Source organism: Gordionus sp. m RMFG-2023, chromosome 1 (assembly GCF_954871325.1).
Source record: "Gordionus sp. m RMFG-2023 chromosome 1, tfGorSpeb1-WG-v2, whole genome shotgun sequence".
Taxonomy (NCBI): Eukaryota; Metazoa; Nematomorpha; class Gordioida; order Chordodea; family Parachordodidae; genus Gordionus; species Gordionus sp. m RMFG-2023.
This window is the reverse complement of record NC_088775.1, coordinates 19,714,206-19,732,283: the sequence shown is the minus strand read 5'-3', so window position 1 is coordinate 19,732,283 and position 18,078 is coordinate 19,714,206. Positions and strand designations below refer to the sequence as shown.

Sequence of the window (18,078 nt, the reverse complement as noted above, 5' to 3'; positions counted from 1 at the left end):
TTACAAATTCTCTGAAAAGAGTATCAATATAATTATAAAGGTAAAAATAATAATAAAGAGACACTGTCGCCGAAGGCGGCGTAATTTTTAAGGGGGTTTGCATTCAGTGAAAATCCTGTCATGTAGACGCTGGATCAACTGTATTTAGCTGATTTTTATCATATTTTTTAATAGAGTATCTAGGTATCTCTAAAATTTAAATGAATACATTTAAATAAGGTCATAAAATACTTGATATGGGTGGTAAATTGTTGCCTATGGTATCAAGTTCATCATTAAAATTCTAATTTTCTATATTAAGTGATTTGGTGTGTTCATTTTGTTGACTATCATCATTTTTATTAAATGTAATACTTGATATACCTAAAATTATGATATAAATATTTGAAGGTAATAGATAATATTACTTGTACTAGTTAGAGATTTGAATTGATCAATAAAATCATTTTCTTCCCTCCTACGTTTGGGTACTTAAAAATGTGAAAATATTTTTTGGTTAGCCAAAATTATTTAAAATAATATATTACCCAAAGTGATTTGTACAGGCAATTTTAATTTAGTCAAAACTTTGGTTAGGTGTTTAATTTTAAATTCTAAAATAAGAATAGTTAGCTATTGATTTTAAATAATATCTTTTATATTAAATGTTATTTTGACCTGGTGTATTTACATCACCCTCATCATTTTCAATAGACCCTATAATGCATAAGATATTAATTATTACACTAGATTAAATATTATTTTTACCTAGTGTATTTAGATCATGATTATCATCTTCAACAGGGTATATATTGCATGAGACATTAGTTGGAAAATTTGTTTCATTGTTTTTCGCTAAAATTAAATAAAAGTATCTATTAGTATATTTTTTTGTTACTTAGATATTTCCTTATATCCATCAATTTGAGTAGAGTTTTGAAAGTTCAGTCATAAAATTTGATCTCTTTAACAATTTCATTTATAAAAATGCAACAAAATATAAAACAAATATATTTTATTAGAAATATAATATTTTCGAACCATATCTTCGATAATATATAATAAATATATTTTTTAAATGCATAAATAATATATTATTATAATTAGTGTTCTTTTTTTTTGACGAACTTTCAACGTGAACGCGTTCCTTTTCTTTGATGAACGCGTTCAATTTTACGTTCGTTCAATTTTAAAAACACTTTTTATTTTTATTTATTTGAAAAATTAATATTAATCCGCATTTTTTAACAAAAAAGTCTTATATTTTTATTTATTTGAAAAATTAATATTTAATCCAATTTTTTAACAAAAAAGTCTTATATTTTTTAATCAGATGTTTTTCCTTTTTCATATTGCAATTAACGTACCATAGTGCTACTGCTAGAGAAGATAAGATTAAAGTTTATTATTTTGAATATTTTATATTTTAATTTAATAGATTAGCATTATTTCATCATCAGATTCTGAAAATCAAAATTCAATATTAGATGAATTAGAATTACCATGGCCCAAATATCAAAAATATTTCACTGTTTTAAAATCAATTCCGAGATATCATTTGACGAGGAAGAAGAGGGCAGATTGGAGGATGATAACATAGCTTAATTTTTTGAAACAATGGATAAAACATTAAATGTTTTTAATAAATTCCCCCTTTTAAAAGAATTATTATACAAGTATAACACCTCATTCCCTTCATCCGCCCCTGTTGAGCGAGTTTTTAGTATAGCTAACGCTGTATTAACTGACAAGCGTTCATGCCTATCATCAGATGAAAATTTTGAAAAGCAATTATTATTAAAAATTAATAAGAAAATTTTTTTATAAATTTATTTTTTTATCGCTCTATTATATTGTATTTATAATTATATTATCAAATATTTTTTATCATGGCTAATATATTGTGTTGAAAAATATAAGGCATTTATTTATATTAAATTTAAAAAAAAATTTATCATAAAATTTTGAACGTATGAACGCGTTCATGAACTTAACGCGTTCCTTTTTTTGAATTTGAACGTGAACGTAAACGCGTTCGATTTTTGTCAATGAACGTTGAACGCGAACGCGTTCGATTTTTTTTTAAATTTTTACAGCACTAATTATAATATAATTTAGTATATTATTATCAATGACTTTAATATAATAATATACCGAATAATTAATATATATTTAAAAGTAATATAATTCTTCCACAAATATCAGAACCAGAAATATATTAAAGTTCATAATCATATTCAACAAACTTTTTATTTAAAATATTATCTTGTATGGTATTTATTTGAATTAAAGTATTTTTTGAACGTATGATCCAATTTTTTTTGCTCTGGGAGAACCTTTAATAATAATACTTTCCAGAATAATTTCAATAGTAATAAAATATCCTTCCACAAACATCATAACCAGATATAAATATTATTGGTATTTATTAAAAAAAAATTTGCTCTGGGGGGGAGGGTGTCCGACCCCCCCCCCCCCCCCCCCCCCTCACATAGCTACGCCACTGGTTCTATCTATATAATATTTAATCCAAATTAATTAAAATCAATTGTTATGGATCAATAATTACATTATTTTGACAGTAAAAATAAAATTTTCAGAGTATAGAAAATTACCTTCTTTCAGTGTCTTTTAGTATAGAGTCTATTAGGGGTTGGCTTAAGTTTAGATTATTTAATTTCTTTAATTTTGTAGTTAGGGTACTCAAAGTGGGAACATAATATCTTATCTTCATATAATCCTCACCTTCCAAAATTTCAAGGGAAACAGCCATATATTGCATAACCTAAGTTATTAAAATGAAATTGAATATTTATTCATTAGAATTTCTTTATTCTCTTTTATAAAAGTATGCTTTTCATCGTTAATCCATTGAATTCCAACTTGATCGAGAAAATCCATTTCCAATCTTCCTTAAACCAGAAAAAATTCCACTAATTGGAATGCATTATAAATAGAATTCCATCTAGGGTTGTTAGGAGTTAATAAATATCTGATTTGAGGATATATGTTTCTAAATTTTGAATAGATAAATTTGTAGCCACCTTAATTTGAAAATATTTTTCAAATTTTGGGAAAGGAAACTTTTGTTATCAAGAATTTCATTTTCTTAAAGTGTACCTTCCATTTCGTTAATATTTTCTTTTCTGACTCAGTTAGATCGATTTCAATATCCGTTTTAAATAATTTGCGCCAGATGGTTTAGGTTTATAATACAAATTTTGAAATTATAAATTTGAATTAATTATGAAATTATATTTTAATTTTGGTGTTTATAGTTATATTTATTATACCTTTTAAAAATAAAGTAGTGGCTACCTTTGTTAAAAGGACCGTGTTACAGCTATTTTTTTCAAGTAACGCTTACTTTAACCACGCTGGTTCTTGTTATCAGTTTTTATGTTAAAAAACTCCGCTTCTAATATTAATTTCCTTTAGCAAAAAATACACTCACCAGGCTCCACCCCAAGTCTACGATTATGTTGGCATAGGTCATAACCTCTTAGCCAACCAAGCATTGCTATTGGGAAAATTTAATTTGGTTATATTATGAAGGAAAACTATTAAAAAAGTGTAAATATCCTTAGGAATTATTATTTATTTTAACCTTCATATAATTGTTATTAATAAATCATGATCTGTTTGAAAATGTATTTTAATATACATGAATATAATGAACAACTACCCGACTCTAATATTAAAATTATAAAGTTCAAGTTTAAATAATAATTTTTTTTAAACAATTTGTTATTTCCCTAAGATCGAATCTCAGGGAGGCATATTTTTTCTTGCTGAAATTTAATCGTTATTAAGCCTGGAATTCTCTTTAGGATTAGATATTTATTTTAAAAATCATCTGAATTGGTTCCAGGACATCATTTACCTTTTCTGCTAATTCTCACTCATAATGAAACATTTCCTAAATTAGTATTATCGATAATGAATAGCTGTACCGCCCATTTTTGTTCTCTCAATCGTTCGCTGGATTAATTTGTGTTTATAGATTCAATCGAACCTTTTTTAGACTATTTTGTGAAATGGACGAATGTTTAAAGTGTCCTACTATTTTTCTCCCAGCAAACATGTAAATGATTGATTCTGTGATAAAATTGCTGTATGTACAACCAATTATAAACTATGGACAAACCAAAAAACTCTGAAATTTCCCGTACTTCATGGCCAAGGCTATTGTAGGCTCATTACCACGAATGATTAAGTGTATTTTGTTTTTTATCCCCCAATAGTTATCTCGTCTAAAATATGAACAATGTTTATTGTTGAATGTGACTCATTAAATGTTTTAATATTTAGAACTCTATTCGTTTAAACTTTTGATTTATATAAGGATGAGATAGAATCGCTAACTGAATTTCTATTCATATATCGACGACAAAGAAAAGATAAGAATTTTCAACCAAAATTTCTTTACAAATTTTTTCGGCGAGTATCTCATATGGAATAACTCCTTGTGAAAAATATTTTCTATTGATAATTTTATGTAAAAGCCTTTTAAATCCATATCCTCCAAGATAGGAATTCGCTGGTTGTCACAGGCTATCATTTCTTCTATAAATGTAGAAATAATTATGGATTTTGGATCAGAATTTTTCCAAATATTAGTTTTGATTAGAATGGCTGACTCATTTGAGTTATTTTTTCTAATATTTTCGTTCATTTGTTAATAACTCTTCAAATGAAGTTTGATGGAATCGTTGTAAATGTTTACGCATATTGGTTGTATTAAATGAATTTTTCATTATTCCTATCCGTGAAAAGAGTCCCGCAGATAACGCATTTAGCAAAATTATCCTTTATCTTTTGTAAAAAAGTCCCATGACTCAGATGCCATCTTAATTTTAGGTTAAGTCCAAAATATTTTTTAAAAAAATTCGAATCTTTAAAAAAAGATTTTCGATTTAGACTAATATAAATAAAAATGGACAAGTTATTATTTAAAAACAGGCGCGTACGCAGGAATTTAGTCTGGGGGGGGGGGGTATAATAAATTTTTTTAAGAAATATTATTGTTTTTTAAAAATATCAAGCATAAATTTATTAGGACTAATAACTATTCCTAATACACAATTTTAAATTAATGTGAATTATAAAAGAATTATATGTAAAGAATCACTTAAATGACCCACAATAGAAATTTGAATTTTTTGACCCTTTACACAAAAAGTTTCTTAGGAATAATTGTATTTTGTATGTTATATATTTACAATGTAAAATCCAGTCTTCGTTAGGATTGAGCTAATTTTTCAATTATCTCATCCTTGCTTGTCGTCAAATGCCTATGAATATTCAAAAGATCCAAACCTTTCAATCTACTTTCACATGTTATACTTCTTGGTATGTTTTTCAGAGACCTGCAGGCCCGGCCCCTGGGCCGGACAGTATTTTAATTTTTTTAAATATACCCGGGCCGGGCCCGAAGTTTTTAAAAAAAACACCCGGGCCGGACCTGAATTTTTTTAAAAAAACACCCAAGCAGGGCCTTATTTATTTTAAAAAAAACACCCAGGCCGGGCTGTATTTTTTAAAACAGCCTATATTTGAAATCGTTATTATTAGCTATAAAAATAAAAATAATTTATTTTAAAAAATCCGGACCGGGCCTGAAAATTTTATTTTAAAAAAAGCCAGGCCGAGCCTGAAAATTTAAAAAAAAAAGCCGAGCCGGGCCTAAAAAATTTTTTAAAAAAGCCCGGCCGGGCTTGAAAATTTTTTAAAAAAAACCCAGGCCGGGCCGTAAAAAATCTTTAAAAAAAATCCGGGCCGTGCCCTGCAAATGGTACTTCTGCAGGCCTCTGTTATTCTTCTTAAAAAAGAGTGTTCTCTCATTAGTTTACTAATGGGAAGAGTTTATAAACTCTTTTAATACATTGGGAATTTAATCTAAAATGTGTTTGAAATAATGCAGAGCATCCATAGCATTTTTTGGGACTATATCAACTATAGTTAATCTTATAAACATAGTTATTCAGCTAGTAAGGCATCATAAGATACTTTAACATCTTCATAATAAAAATCTAACAAATATTTTTTTTTCTATCACGATCTGAAAAAGGTTGGGAAAGCTTTTGTGGAAGTAATATTTGCAGATGTAAGTGCTGCATGGTGAATTAAAAATTCATTTATTTGGGTTATAAATGTATCTGCATCTAAGATATACTCTTTACTGATCCTATATTAATGTTTTAACGATTAGCTTGCCTTGCTACAAGTCGAGGGAGACAAATATTAAACACGTATAGCTCTGCTTTTGACTCAACAATAAAATATGAAATTCTTCATCAACATTAGCCCTAATTTCCTTGAGTTCTGATAAAATGCTCTCCGCTATTCTCTTCTTCTTAATCAAATCAATGTCATGTTTTTGAAAAGTAATACTTAAAATAGTTGTATAATTAAATAATACATTCTAATGAGAAATAAAATTTAAAATAAGCATTGAATCCAATAATTTTCTTGCTTCTGACGAAATATTTCTTTCAGGCCATTGTGATATTACAGTAATAGCAAATAATTGGCTCTTCTAACTCCTTAATAGCTGTTAGTGCTTGATGGAAGAGGCTCTATCTCGTTGGACAAGGTTGCAATTTCTTTTTCCCTGTTGGACCAGAAGTTTCAGAAATATTTATTATTTGACTTGAAATTTGAAAATGGTAGATAAATATTACGCCACTAAAAATTTGAAAATAATAAGTAAATATTACGTCGGAAAACTTAAAATCGAAATTAATTGATAAAATAACTTATGAATGTGATAATAAATGTAATAAAATATATATTTAATATGAGATACGAATAAATATTAACAAATATAAATTAATATAAACAATAATATTTTTGAAAAATATATCCGGCATCTGCATTTTTTGGCTTTGGGGGGGGGGGATTTGGCCCCCTGACCCCCCCCCCCCGCTGCGTACGCCAATGTATAAAAAGTAAAATAAATAAAACCTTGGGTGTTCTTTTCCATTTTTATAAAAATAAATAAAAAATCTTTTAAAATACTTTAAATCTATAATAAATAACATTTTGAATGTTACGCGTTTAAAAATAAATTAAAATCATTCAGAATTCTATTAAACATTGCCTGAATTTTTTTTATATTACGTTATAGGTTAAAGTCTAAATAATAAAATAGCTTTTGAAATATTATAATAATGTAAATAAGTAACAAAAAACAATTTTAAAAATCGGATCGTGTTTTAAGGCATCTGCCCGATCCGATATTTTTTGTTTTGAAATATTATAATAATGTAAATAATAAAAAAACAATTTTAAAAATCGGATCGTGTTTTAAGGCATCCCCGATCCGATATTTTTTGAAAATGCTAAATATCGATGCGACATGATATTTAATATCGGCACAGTCCTAAAAAAATTGATCAATCAAATTATGATCGTTATTTTTCAATTTTGTTTTTTAATATGGCTTTTTGCAGACTAGTAAAGGTTTAGCGTTATCTTTCCTCATATATAAATTAAAGATTAATACATTACATATAATTTATGAAAGCAATAATTGAAACTGCGAGACGGGATTATGATCGATCTACGTTATCCGTATCTAACGTTTTATCTCCGAAACATAACTATCCATTGCCACCTAGGAGGAATCCCATCCCTGATTGTTTTGTTTCCGTTATTAATAATGAAACCAAAAATAAAACTTTAAGCCAACATAATCCTCAAACCTTACCATCTCAAAACAATACTGTTAACTGTATTTCAAATAATCGTGATAATCAAAAATCGCTAGGTAAGTTATTACAAAAAAAATATATAAATAATATTTGTTCAAATGTTTTATTTGAATCGAATGCCATTCAAAACTGTAGAGAAGGTTGACCTTTAGTTAAACGCGTGATTATATTGCCGTTATTTCTTTAATTAATAACCAATTTTGCCTTAATTTATATGAACTAAATAATTCCTACGATGTCATAACCTATTAGTTTCCTTCTACTTTCCATAAGACTAAAACAAAATATTTCGAATTTTAAAAAAATTGAAGTCAGTTTTGTATTTTTTTTGGCAGATAATATTTATTCTGAATTTATATTGAATAATTGTAATTGGTTTAAGGTTATGACCTAAATATCAAATATATAATTAATAAACTTTCGTGAAAGTTTATTAATTGTTTAAAGTTAGAGAAATTATAAAAGTTTGCGAAATTTTTACCAAAAAGAAGTAAGCAATATTCATTTATATTTTTCAAATTATAATAAAAAATGGGCAGTTTGTTAAAAAGTCGAGTTCACCTGGCTCCGACTCAGAGTCATTAGTCGATTAACTCAAGTCGACTCGAGTCGTGAACCAAAGTCGACTCCGAGTCGCGAACGCAAGTCTATGAACTTGAGTCGACTAGAGGACGAATAGTTTTATGAACCTGAGTAGTCAACTTGAGTCGACTAGAGGAAATATTTCAAATTCGTTATTAGATTTTTATTCTGTTTTTTACATTTTTTTATTTCCCACTTGAGTCGTGAATACGAATTATACAGTAGAGTCGACTAGAGAACGAATTATTCTCTGAACTTTAGTCGTCAACTTGAGTCGTTAAAGGACGATAGTTGTATAAACTTGAGTCGACTAGAGGACGAATATTTCAAATTAGTTATATTAATTAAGTATTTATTCTGTTTTTTACATTTTTTTACTTTAGGCTTTCACCTTGAGTCTTGAATACGAATTATATACTTGAGTCGACTAGAGGACGAATAGTTTTATGAACTTGAGTTGTCAACTTGAGTCTACTAGAGGACGAATATTTTAAATTAGTTATTAAGATATTTATTCTATTTTTTACATTTTTTTTATTTTAGACTTCCAATTTGAGCCGACTAGAGGACGAATAGTTTATGAACTTGAGTCAACTAGAGGACGAATATTTCAAATTAGTTAATTAATTAAGATATTTATTCTATTTTTTACATTTTTTTACTAGACTTCCAACTTGAGTCATGAATACGAATTATATATTTGAGTCGACCAGAGGACAAATAATTCTATGAACTTGAGTCGACTAGAGCCCGAATATTTCAAATTAGTTATTAATTAAGATATTTTGTTTTGTATTAGACTTCACTTTATACCAACAAGATGTTTATTATAAAAATCGGGGGGGGGGGCGTTACTGCTTAAAACCTATTTTTCATACTGTGATGTATATTGTCGATATTTTTTGAATGAACCAGAGCTCTAGTATGTTCAGACTAACATTGACTTTATTTTTGACTTTTTTTTATTGGGATAATTTTTTATCCCACAAAAATTAATTTAGCTAGATCACTATTTTACAAAGAAATTTTATATTTCTTTATTTAAACACAGGGATGCTAAACCGGCTAAAATTTTAGCCGGGTTCGGTTCGAATCCTAACTTAGTGGCATCCAATATAGCACATGCCCATATTTTTAAATAATATACTCCATATTTATAATGTAAAATTAAAAAATTGTGAATAAAAAAAACTATAGTCCTAACTTTCTAATATAGCACACGCCTTTTCCATTTTTAATGTAAAATTAAAGAATTGTTAAAATTTTCACAAAAAAATTTCCACCAATATCCAGTCCTAACGATCGGATACTATTATTTTTTAATAACAAAAATATTAAAATTTCCCCGAGTTTCAGTGGCTTATAATTAAAAATTAATAAATGAAATATATATTTCTTTAACTTTTCTTTTACAGGGTAAGTTATTATAATAAAAACAAAAAGTTAAAAGAATGAAACAATACGTGTCTTTATTTTTATTCATTAATATATAACAAAACAAACACTACAAAAATACATATGGTAAAATTTTAATTTTTTTTGCATTTATAATTTTTATATTACTTAAATTTTTTTTATAAAATACAGTTTAATATTTTTTTCAAATGTTTAATATACTACAAATTTTATATAGTAACACAAATAATACAAATTCATTTACATCAAATCCTGGTTCTGTTTATTTTAATTCAATACCTAATATATCTGTACAAATAATTTCCATATTATCAATTCTCCCTCTTTAAGTGGTGATTCTATTATTGATCCAGCAAATTTAATATCGGCAATTCCAAGAAAATATAAAAACTGGAATAATGGAAAAATAGATATAGCAAAAATATTATTATCTCTACCTGAGTGAGAGCGAATGAGAATGAAAGATATCGCTAAGTATTTAGATATGTCTTTATCGTTTATTAATAAATTAAGACGCGAAACATTTCCCGAAATCACCGGAGACCCTTTGAAAGATTATCTGATTGGAAAGAGAGGCAGGGAAATCAATATAGAAAGAAAAATAATGGAACTTTTAATGGCTAACAATACATTAACTATTAAAGGTATTTTAGAAAATTTACCTCCAGGATTTCCTAAAAATAAAGGAACTATAAGGAAATATATTTTAAAAATAAAATGGTCCAAAAAACATGCAGGAAAGGGACCTGATAGGAGGAACACACCGGGTACAGTCAATATTGTATTGTATAAAAATATTGAATATAGCCGGGAAAAAATATTTTCTTAGACGAGAGAGGCACAAATTTACATGTTGTACCTGTTTACGCCTGGGTACCATACAATATTACGGCAAATGTTAAAGTCCCACTATCTAAGGGTAAAAATTTAAGTATATTATATACTATGGGAATCGAAGGTGTGATACTTTATCGCATCATCAAGGGAGCTTATAATAGTCTACTATTTCGAGAATATAACTAATTAATATCATAACAAGTGTTGCAGTTATTGTTATGGACAATGCATCGATTCATAGAAGCCACCTCATTGATAGGTTTAAAGAGCGAGTAGAATATTTGTCACCCTATTCGCCGCAACTAAATCCAATTGAAAATTTCTTTGGGGTATTAAAAAACAAATATAGGTCAATCAATCCCCGACCAAATACAAGAAACAATCTTCATAATGTAACATCAATTCTTAATGAATTTACTATTCCTTATGACTTCTCAAGTTATTATAATAAGATGCATCAATATTTGGAGATTAGTTATCGAGGACAACCATTGAATTAAGGTAAATTTATAAAAATAATTTATATTTAAATATATTTTAAAGGAATATAGAAAATCGGAATACATAAAGAAAAAACGAGAATTAAAATATCCAATTTTTTATATTTTAATGCATTTTTTAAATCTGTTTTGTCATATATTATATATTTGATCGTCATTTATTCTTTGAGTATTATGTAAAAATAAAAAAAACATATGGTTAAATCTTTTTAATTTTTTGCTTTTATTACCCTGTAGTAACAATATGTATATTTATTATATTTTATAAACAAATTTCTCCCCCTCATATTCCGATTACAGTGAAGAGTTTATTATTTTTAAATATACAAGATTTTATTTTAATTTAATACATATTGAAATTAAATATGGACAAACAATAAAGATTAAACCTCTTGTTTAAATAATAAAAAGAAATTATGTTGTAAATATATGATTTGTGATGAAAAATGAAAATTTATTTCATCTTTAAAAATATATCAATTTAAATGTAATGAATGATATATTTAAAAAATAAAAAATAGACACATGCCGGGCTGTGTTTTACAGATCTCTAATAGGAATACAATTTTTTATGCTACTGTTCTTGCTGATTAGTAGAGTTGTTAAAGATACTTTTAAAATGGTTCCAGATACATCATCTAAAAATGAATTTAACATCTAGTTATAAAAAATATCCCCATTTAAACTGATTATTAAAAATGGTTAATTAAATATTTTCGCCAGAAAAATGTTACCTAAGCCTCGAGATTTTGCAAATAGATGTCAAAACTTTATTTGCCATTTATGAGAAAAATCTTCAGGTTGCGTAATATTTTTCTGGATAAAATACTGAATTGCCATATTTAAAATTACTAAATACATCGTCTAAATTTTTTAGATACATTTACAAATGTATCTCGATACAGAAACAGCCAAAAGATTTATTGAGCTGATATCACATCCATATACAAATATATAATTAAAATAATGATTTAGATTTTAATAATTCATGTACAAATATATAATTTAATTTTTTTTATCACATAAGAAAACGTGGGATCTTATTCAAAAAATTAGATCAGATTCATAATTTTATTTTTTTAAAAACGAAAATAAAGATTTTTTAATTTAAGGTAATAATAAAATATTCATCCTCTAGTTCATATCTCGAGTCGACTAAGTTGGAAGTCTAAAGTAAAAAAATATGAAAAACAGAACAAATATCTTAAATATTAATACCTAATTTGAAATATTTGTCCTCTAGTCGACTCAAGTTCTTCATAGAACTATTCTTCTTCTACTTGACTCAAGTATATAATTCGTATTCACGACTCAAGTTGAAAGTCTAAAGTAAAAAAAATAAAAAACAGAAACAAATATCTTAAATAATAATAACTACTTTGAAATATTCGCCCTTTAGTCGACTCAAGTTCATAGAACTATTCGTCCTCTAGTTGACTCAAGTATATAATTCATATTCACGGCTCAAGTTAGAAGTCTAGAGTAAAAAAAGTAATAAAACTGAACAAATATCTTCATTTATAATAACTAATTTGAAATATTCGTCTTCTAGTCGACTCAAGTATATAATTCTTATTCACAACTCAAGTTAGAAGTCTAAAGTAAAAAAATCTAAAAAACAACAAATATCTTAATTAATGATAAATCAGAAATATTCGTCCTCTAGTCGACTCAAGTAAATTTTTATTCACAACTCAAGTTAGAAGTCTAAAGTAAAATAATGTAAAAAACAGAAAAAATTTTTTTTTTTCTCTTTAGCTTTCACCTTTTCTGGTAAGCTCCTTCAACATCTCTCTCCACTTTATGTTATTTATACAATCTCTTTTATCTAATTTATACTTCTTTATATTGGCTCTATCTTTATGGCCCCATTGAAGTTTTTGCCTTCCTCTTTTACGTTTGCCCATCACTTCCAAACTCTAAACCTTATTTCCTATGTAGTTCATAGGCCTTCTCATTGTGTGCCCATACCACCTAAGTCTGTTTGCCATTAACTTAGTCTTAATGGGCACTACCTTTAAACTACTTAGTATTCTTGTACTGCGCACTTTATCCTTTCTTGTTACCCCAGCAATCATCCTCAGCATTCTCATCTCCATAGTTTGTAGACTTCTCTCGTCTGATTCTTTGGTTGGCCATGTTTCCGAACTATATAGAATAGTTGGTTGTACTATGGAACTGTAAATTTTTCCCTTTAATTTGTGTGGGATTCTTTTGTCAAATAGCACACCAGATAAAGATCTCCACTTTAACCACCCTTGATTAATTTTACTCTTTATCTCTTTTTCTATTGTGCCGTTTGTTTGTATAGTGCAGCCCAAATATTTGCAGCTTTCAATTGCCAATTTCTGCCATTCATTTATATCAATACTCTCTGTTTCATCTCCTCCTATAACCATATACTCAGTCTTTTCTCTATTTACTTTTAGTCCGTGCTTTTCTAGGATATTTATCCAACTCACTAATCTTTCTTTCATTTCATCCTTGGATTCAGCAAGTATCACAAAATCATCTGCAAATATCATATTCCACGGGGCTGTTTGAGGTATGGACTGTGCTAATACATCATTACTGTAATGAAGAGAAGTGGGCTGAGAGCCGACCCTTGATGAACTCCTTCGGCTATTGTGAAGCCTGCTGAAGTACCTGTTGTGCTACGGACCATTGTTGTATGGCCCATATACATATCCTTTATTATTCTTATATATTTTTCGGGAACCTTTTTGTGGCGTAGCGCCCACCAGATAAGTTTTCTTGGGATTCTATCGAAGGCCTTTTCTAGATCGAGAAAGACCATGTGTAGCTTTTTGTTCTTTTCCCTTTATTTTTCACTCATTTGCCTAATTGCGTGGATAACATCAGTTGTTGATCTTCCAGGCATAAAGCCAAACTGAGTCTCTCCTATTTCGATTATGTCTCTTAATCTTTTTTCTATTATTTTTTCGTATAGTTTTAGACAGTGTGACATTAGTTTTATGCCCTTGTAATTTTGACAATTGTGTGGATCCCCTTTATTTTTGAAGATAGGAACTTGATAGCTCTGCCTCCATTTTTGGAACCTCTTCATTTCCAAGTATTTTATTGTACAGATTTGTGAGGAGATGTATTCCATCATCTCCTAATGCTTTAAGGCTTTCTATTGATATATCGTCTGGACCCGTAGCTTTGTTGTTTTTCATATGCTCTAGGCATGTGATTATTTCTTGTTCTGTTATAGGTTGTACAAGGTTTTGACATGGGGAGTGATCGTCTAGATGTAGTATGTGGGGATTAAAGTTGAGAAGCTCCTGAAAATATTCTTTCCACTTTGGTATGTAGTTCTTCATACATGTCATCGTATGCCATTTATTTGGCCCTAGCCACCGCCTTTATAGCTATTCTCATGGATTTTTTGTAATTTGTTTGTCATCTGAGTTTTTGGATTTGAACCATATTTTATATAGGGCTTTTTTCTCATTTATAGTGGTTTGTACCTCTTCATTCCACAACCATAGTTCTTTGTATGATTTGTTGCCTCCCCTTGTCAAGCCTAGTGTCGATTTGGCAGTGTCTATTAATCTGGATGAAAGGTCTGTTCGCATTTTTTCACTTTGTGAGGAATCTATTGTTTCAATGTTTGCATTGATTGCAAAGGTATCTGTCATTGTTTTTTGCCCCATTTGATGCATGGTTCCAGTTTTATCTTGTTTTGAGTGGATTTATTTGAGATGTGTAAATCCATGACTAGTAGCTTGTGTTGCGCGGCTATATCTTCTCCTGGGATGACTTTGCAGTTTATTACATCTTTTAATCTTCTGCGAGAGATTAGCATGTAATCTATCTGTGTTTTCCTTGTACCACTTTCATATGTTATTAAATGACTGCCTTTTTTCTTATAGTAGGTGTTGGTTAAGGCAAGGTCGAAGGCTTGCGCAAATTTCAGTACATGCTCTCCTTCATCATTTCTTTCTCCATATCCAAAACCACCATGATGCCTCTTGTAGCTATCTCTTGTTTTTCCCACATGCGCATTTAAGTCACCACCTATTATGACCAGGTCATCCTTAGGGATTTCCATTACAGCTTCATTAAGGATAGCTCTAAAGTCATCTTTCTCTTCTTCCTTGCAACCCGTTTGAGGAGCATATACTGATAGGATGTGTAGTATTGATTGACCAATGCAGAGTTTTATCTTCATTAGTCTATCAGAGATCCTGTTGACTTCTACTGCCGAGGAGGTTAGATCTTGACTGAGGATGATACCGACACCGTTCCTGTTGCTAACAATTCCATTATAGTACAATTTATACCCATCTCCAATCATTAAAGTCTTTTGACCTTTCCATTTCGTCTCTTGTATGCAGGCTATATCAACTTTTCTCTTGTTCAACATTGATGCCAACTCTCTCGTCTTACCATTAAGCGTCCCAATATTCAAACTTGCTAATCTTGTCTTCTTTGCTTTGAACTTTACTTTACTTTTCACAGGATGGAGGTCTACACCCTGCGCTTCGCTTGGAGGGAACGCCCTAGTTTTCATATTCATATTTCCATTTGTTTCCTTCATTTTGTTTATTGGACAGGTATCCTTAGCATACGGCTGTCCAGGCCTGACGATGACCGGGGTGTCATCTCTAAGCTCCAAAATTCATCTTACCATATGTCTTTACACATCAGTCATCGAAGAAAAATTTGAAAGTTTATGCTCCTTACCAGGATTGAACCTGCGTCCTTCTTCGTCCTTCTGTTTCCAAGCATACATCTAACCCATTAGGCCACCCCGGCGAAATAAAAACAGAACAAATATCTATATTAATAATTCGTCCTCTAGTCGACTCAAATTGACGACTCAAGTTCATAGAACTATTTGTCCTCTAGTCTACTTAAGTATATAGACTTGAGTTCACGACCTGAGTCGAACTTGAGTTCACGACCCGAGTTCATAACTCAAATCAGTTTGGGTCGATTTTTTCAACCCAAAACTTGGCTCAGTTTTCGACTCAGTCGATTAACAACACTTATATAATCAAAATGGGAAGTATAAAAATAATTTTATTTACAAAACTTTCAAAATGTTTTAAGGAAAGATTTTGGACATGTTTGATAATTTTATAAAGTTATGAAATTTTGAAGTGGAGGTTTTTCAAATATATTTAGGTCGTAGCCTAAAGAAATAAAAATTCACAAAAAACAGATAAATTGAATAATTCAAAAAAAATATATTAAAAAAACGCCTTTTATTTTTTGATTTTCCCACTTACATGCGGCTATTGTTTGAACAAATTTAAAGTGCCATCTTTACTTCAGCTTTCAACCCCTCACCTTTGCAACTTGCCTATTCACCCTACAATTTTTTCCACTAATTTCTCCATAACTAAATATTTCTTCAATTGCTTATTTAAATTAAAAATAATTTTATATATAATATTTAGGTGAAGAATTTGAATTCCGTTTTAGTTTTAGACTAGCTAGCATGTTTCCTAAGCCACAAAATTTTGTCAATATTACCAAAATTTATCCTAGTAAAGGTATATTCACTCACTATATTATAATGAATTAGAGACCCGTTGGCCTAGCCTGATATACACGGATATAGGCCTATTTTGAATCGCCATTATTATTAAAAATTAAAAATAAATAAAATATATTGAAAATTGTATCATATCTCGCATTCATTTACTTATTATATTTCTTATTTTAATTTTTTCGTTCCTTAGAAAATATTTAATCAAATTAAAAACAATAAATCAGAGAAAATTTATTTTAGTTTCATTTTATCTCTTTTTTTATCTCTACTAAATTCAGGCAATTATGTATTTGCTAGGGAGAGAGCAAAATGACTAATATTTATATAAAAGATTATTAAATTATAAGAGGAACTTTTGCCACCGACCAGTCGAATAGAAAGTGGTGATTCAAACTCACTCCTTTTACGACAAATGAATATAAGATAATTTGAAAATTTATTATATATGGATTTCATATTCTCTGAAAATCGATCCGTAAAATGCCGAATAGGTATAATTTAGTTTTTTTTAAAAACCAAGACTTTAGAAAAAATTTATTCACCCTATCCGAGATTTATTTTTTAAGAAATCTGGGCTAAAAAATTTTTTAAGGAAAAATCTGACCCAGGCCGGGCCTAAAAATATTAAATCTTGGCCGGTTTTAAAAAAACCGACATTTTTTTCAAATCTGGGCATGGCCATTCAAATGTTACCTCTTGCAGGCAAATAGAAGCGGTTCTGTCTTGCGTTTTTTTTTAAGAAATGTATTTTAACATGCAATTGTTAAACGTCTTTTTCCGCGTTTTATAATATTTAAAAAAGTATACACATTTTATCAAGATAGATCAAATGCATTTTTCTTTATATATAAATATAGTATGAAGAAAATAAATTTAGCCCAATTTTAGCCCTTAAAAGGCCATAGAGAAATAAATTTATAAAATCAGGCTAGGCCGAAAAAAAAATTATACTGCAGGTCTTTAAAAAAATTTAATATTATTAAAAATTAAAATAACTATCTTATTTTTTAGTAGCGTTTAGAAAGCCCAAAAAAGATCGACCTCCGCCACCTCCACCTGCTCCAGTATTCAGCTGAAAATTTATTCCTAAATCCAAAAATTTTTAATAACCACTTTACAAATTATATTTCAATTTTTAAACAAAATTATTACACTTGTAATTCTAACATTTTATATACTATTTTTTAATATAAAACTCACAAACTAATATATTATAAACTTATCATGTCTCTTTAAAAAAATGTATTTTATTTTCTTTTATTTAAATTTGACAAAAGCTCAAAAGCAATATTTAATAAATATATAACAAATTTTATATTTATACAATGACCTTAATTTATCGATGGCCTATTGCATTTTTTAACATGATGATATAGCATATAATTGAATATTCTAATTATTTAAAAATAATATTTTTATATAGCTTGGAATGGACATATGCAAAACTAAATAAATTTTTAAATATAATAAAAACTCGATATCTTCAAAAAAGCCTTAAAAAAGTAAAATACCACCAAACTCATTAAATTTTATAGCGAAAAAT

General features: G+C 28.5%; 1 protein-coding gene across 3 annotated transcripts in view; it reads left to right on the top strand.

Annotated features, from left to right (window-relative positions):
- LOC135931428 (probable cyclin-dependent serine/threonine-protein kinase DDB_G0292550) overlaps positions 1-17,821 on the top strand; it is a 48,981-nt gene extending 31,160 nt beyond the window's left edge. For all 3 annotated transcript variants that reach the window (XM_065468523.1, XM_065468525.1, XM_065468526.1), the window contains 3 exons: positions 7,508-7,750; positions 16,441-16,536; positions 17,547-17,821. In XM_065468523.1, the coding sequence (XP_065324595.1) occupies positions 7,508-7,750; positions 16,441-16,536; positions 17,547-17,611 (404 nt within the window). In that variant the 3' untranslated portion in view covers positions 17,612-17,821. The remainder of the gene's footprint in view (positions 1-7,507; positions 7,751-16,440; positions 16,537-17,546) is intronic.
- The last annotated feature ends 257 nt before the right edge of the window (positions 17,822-18,078 follow it).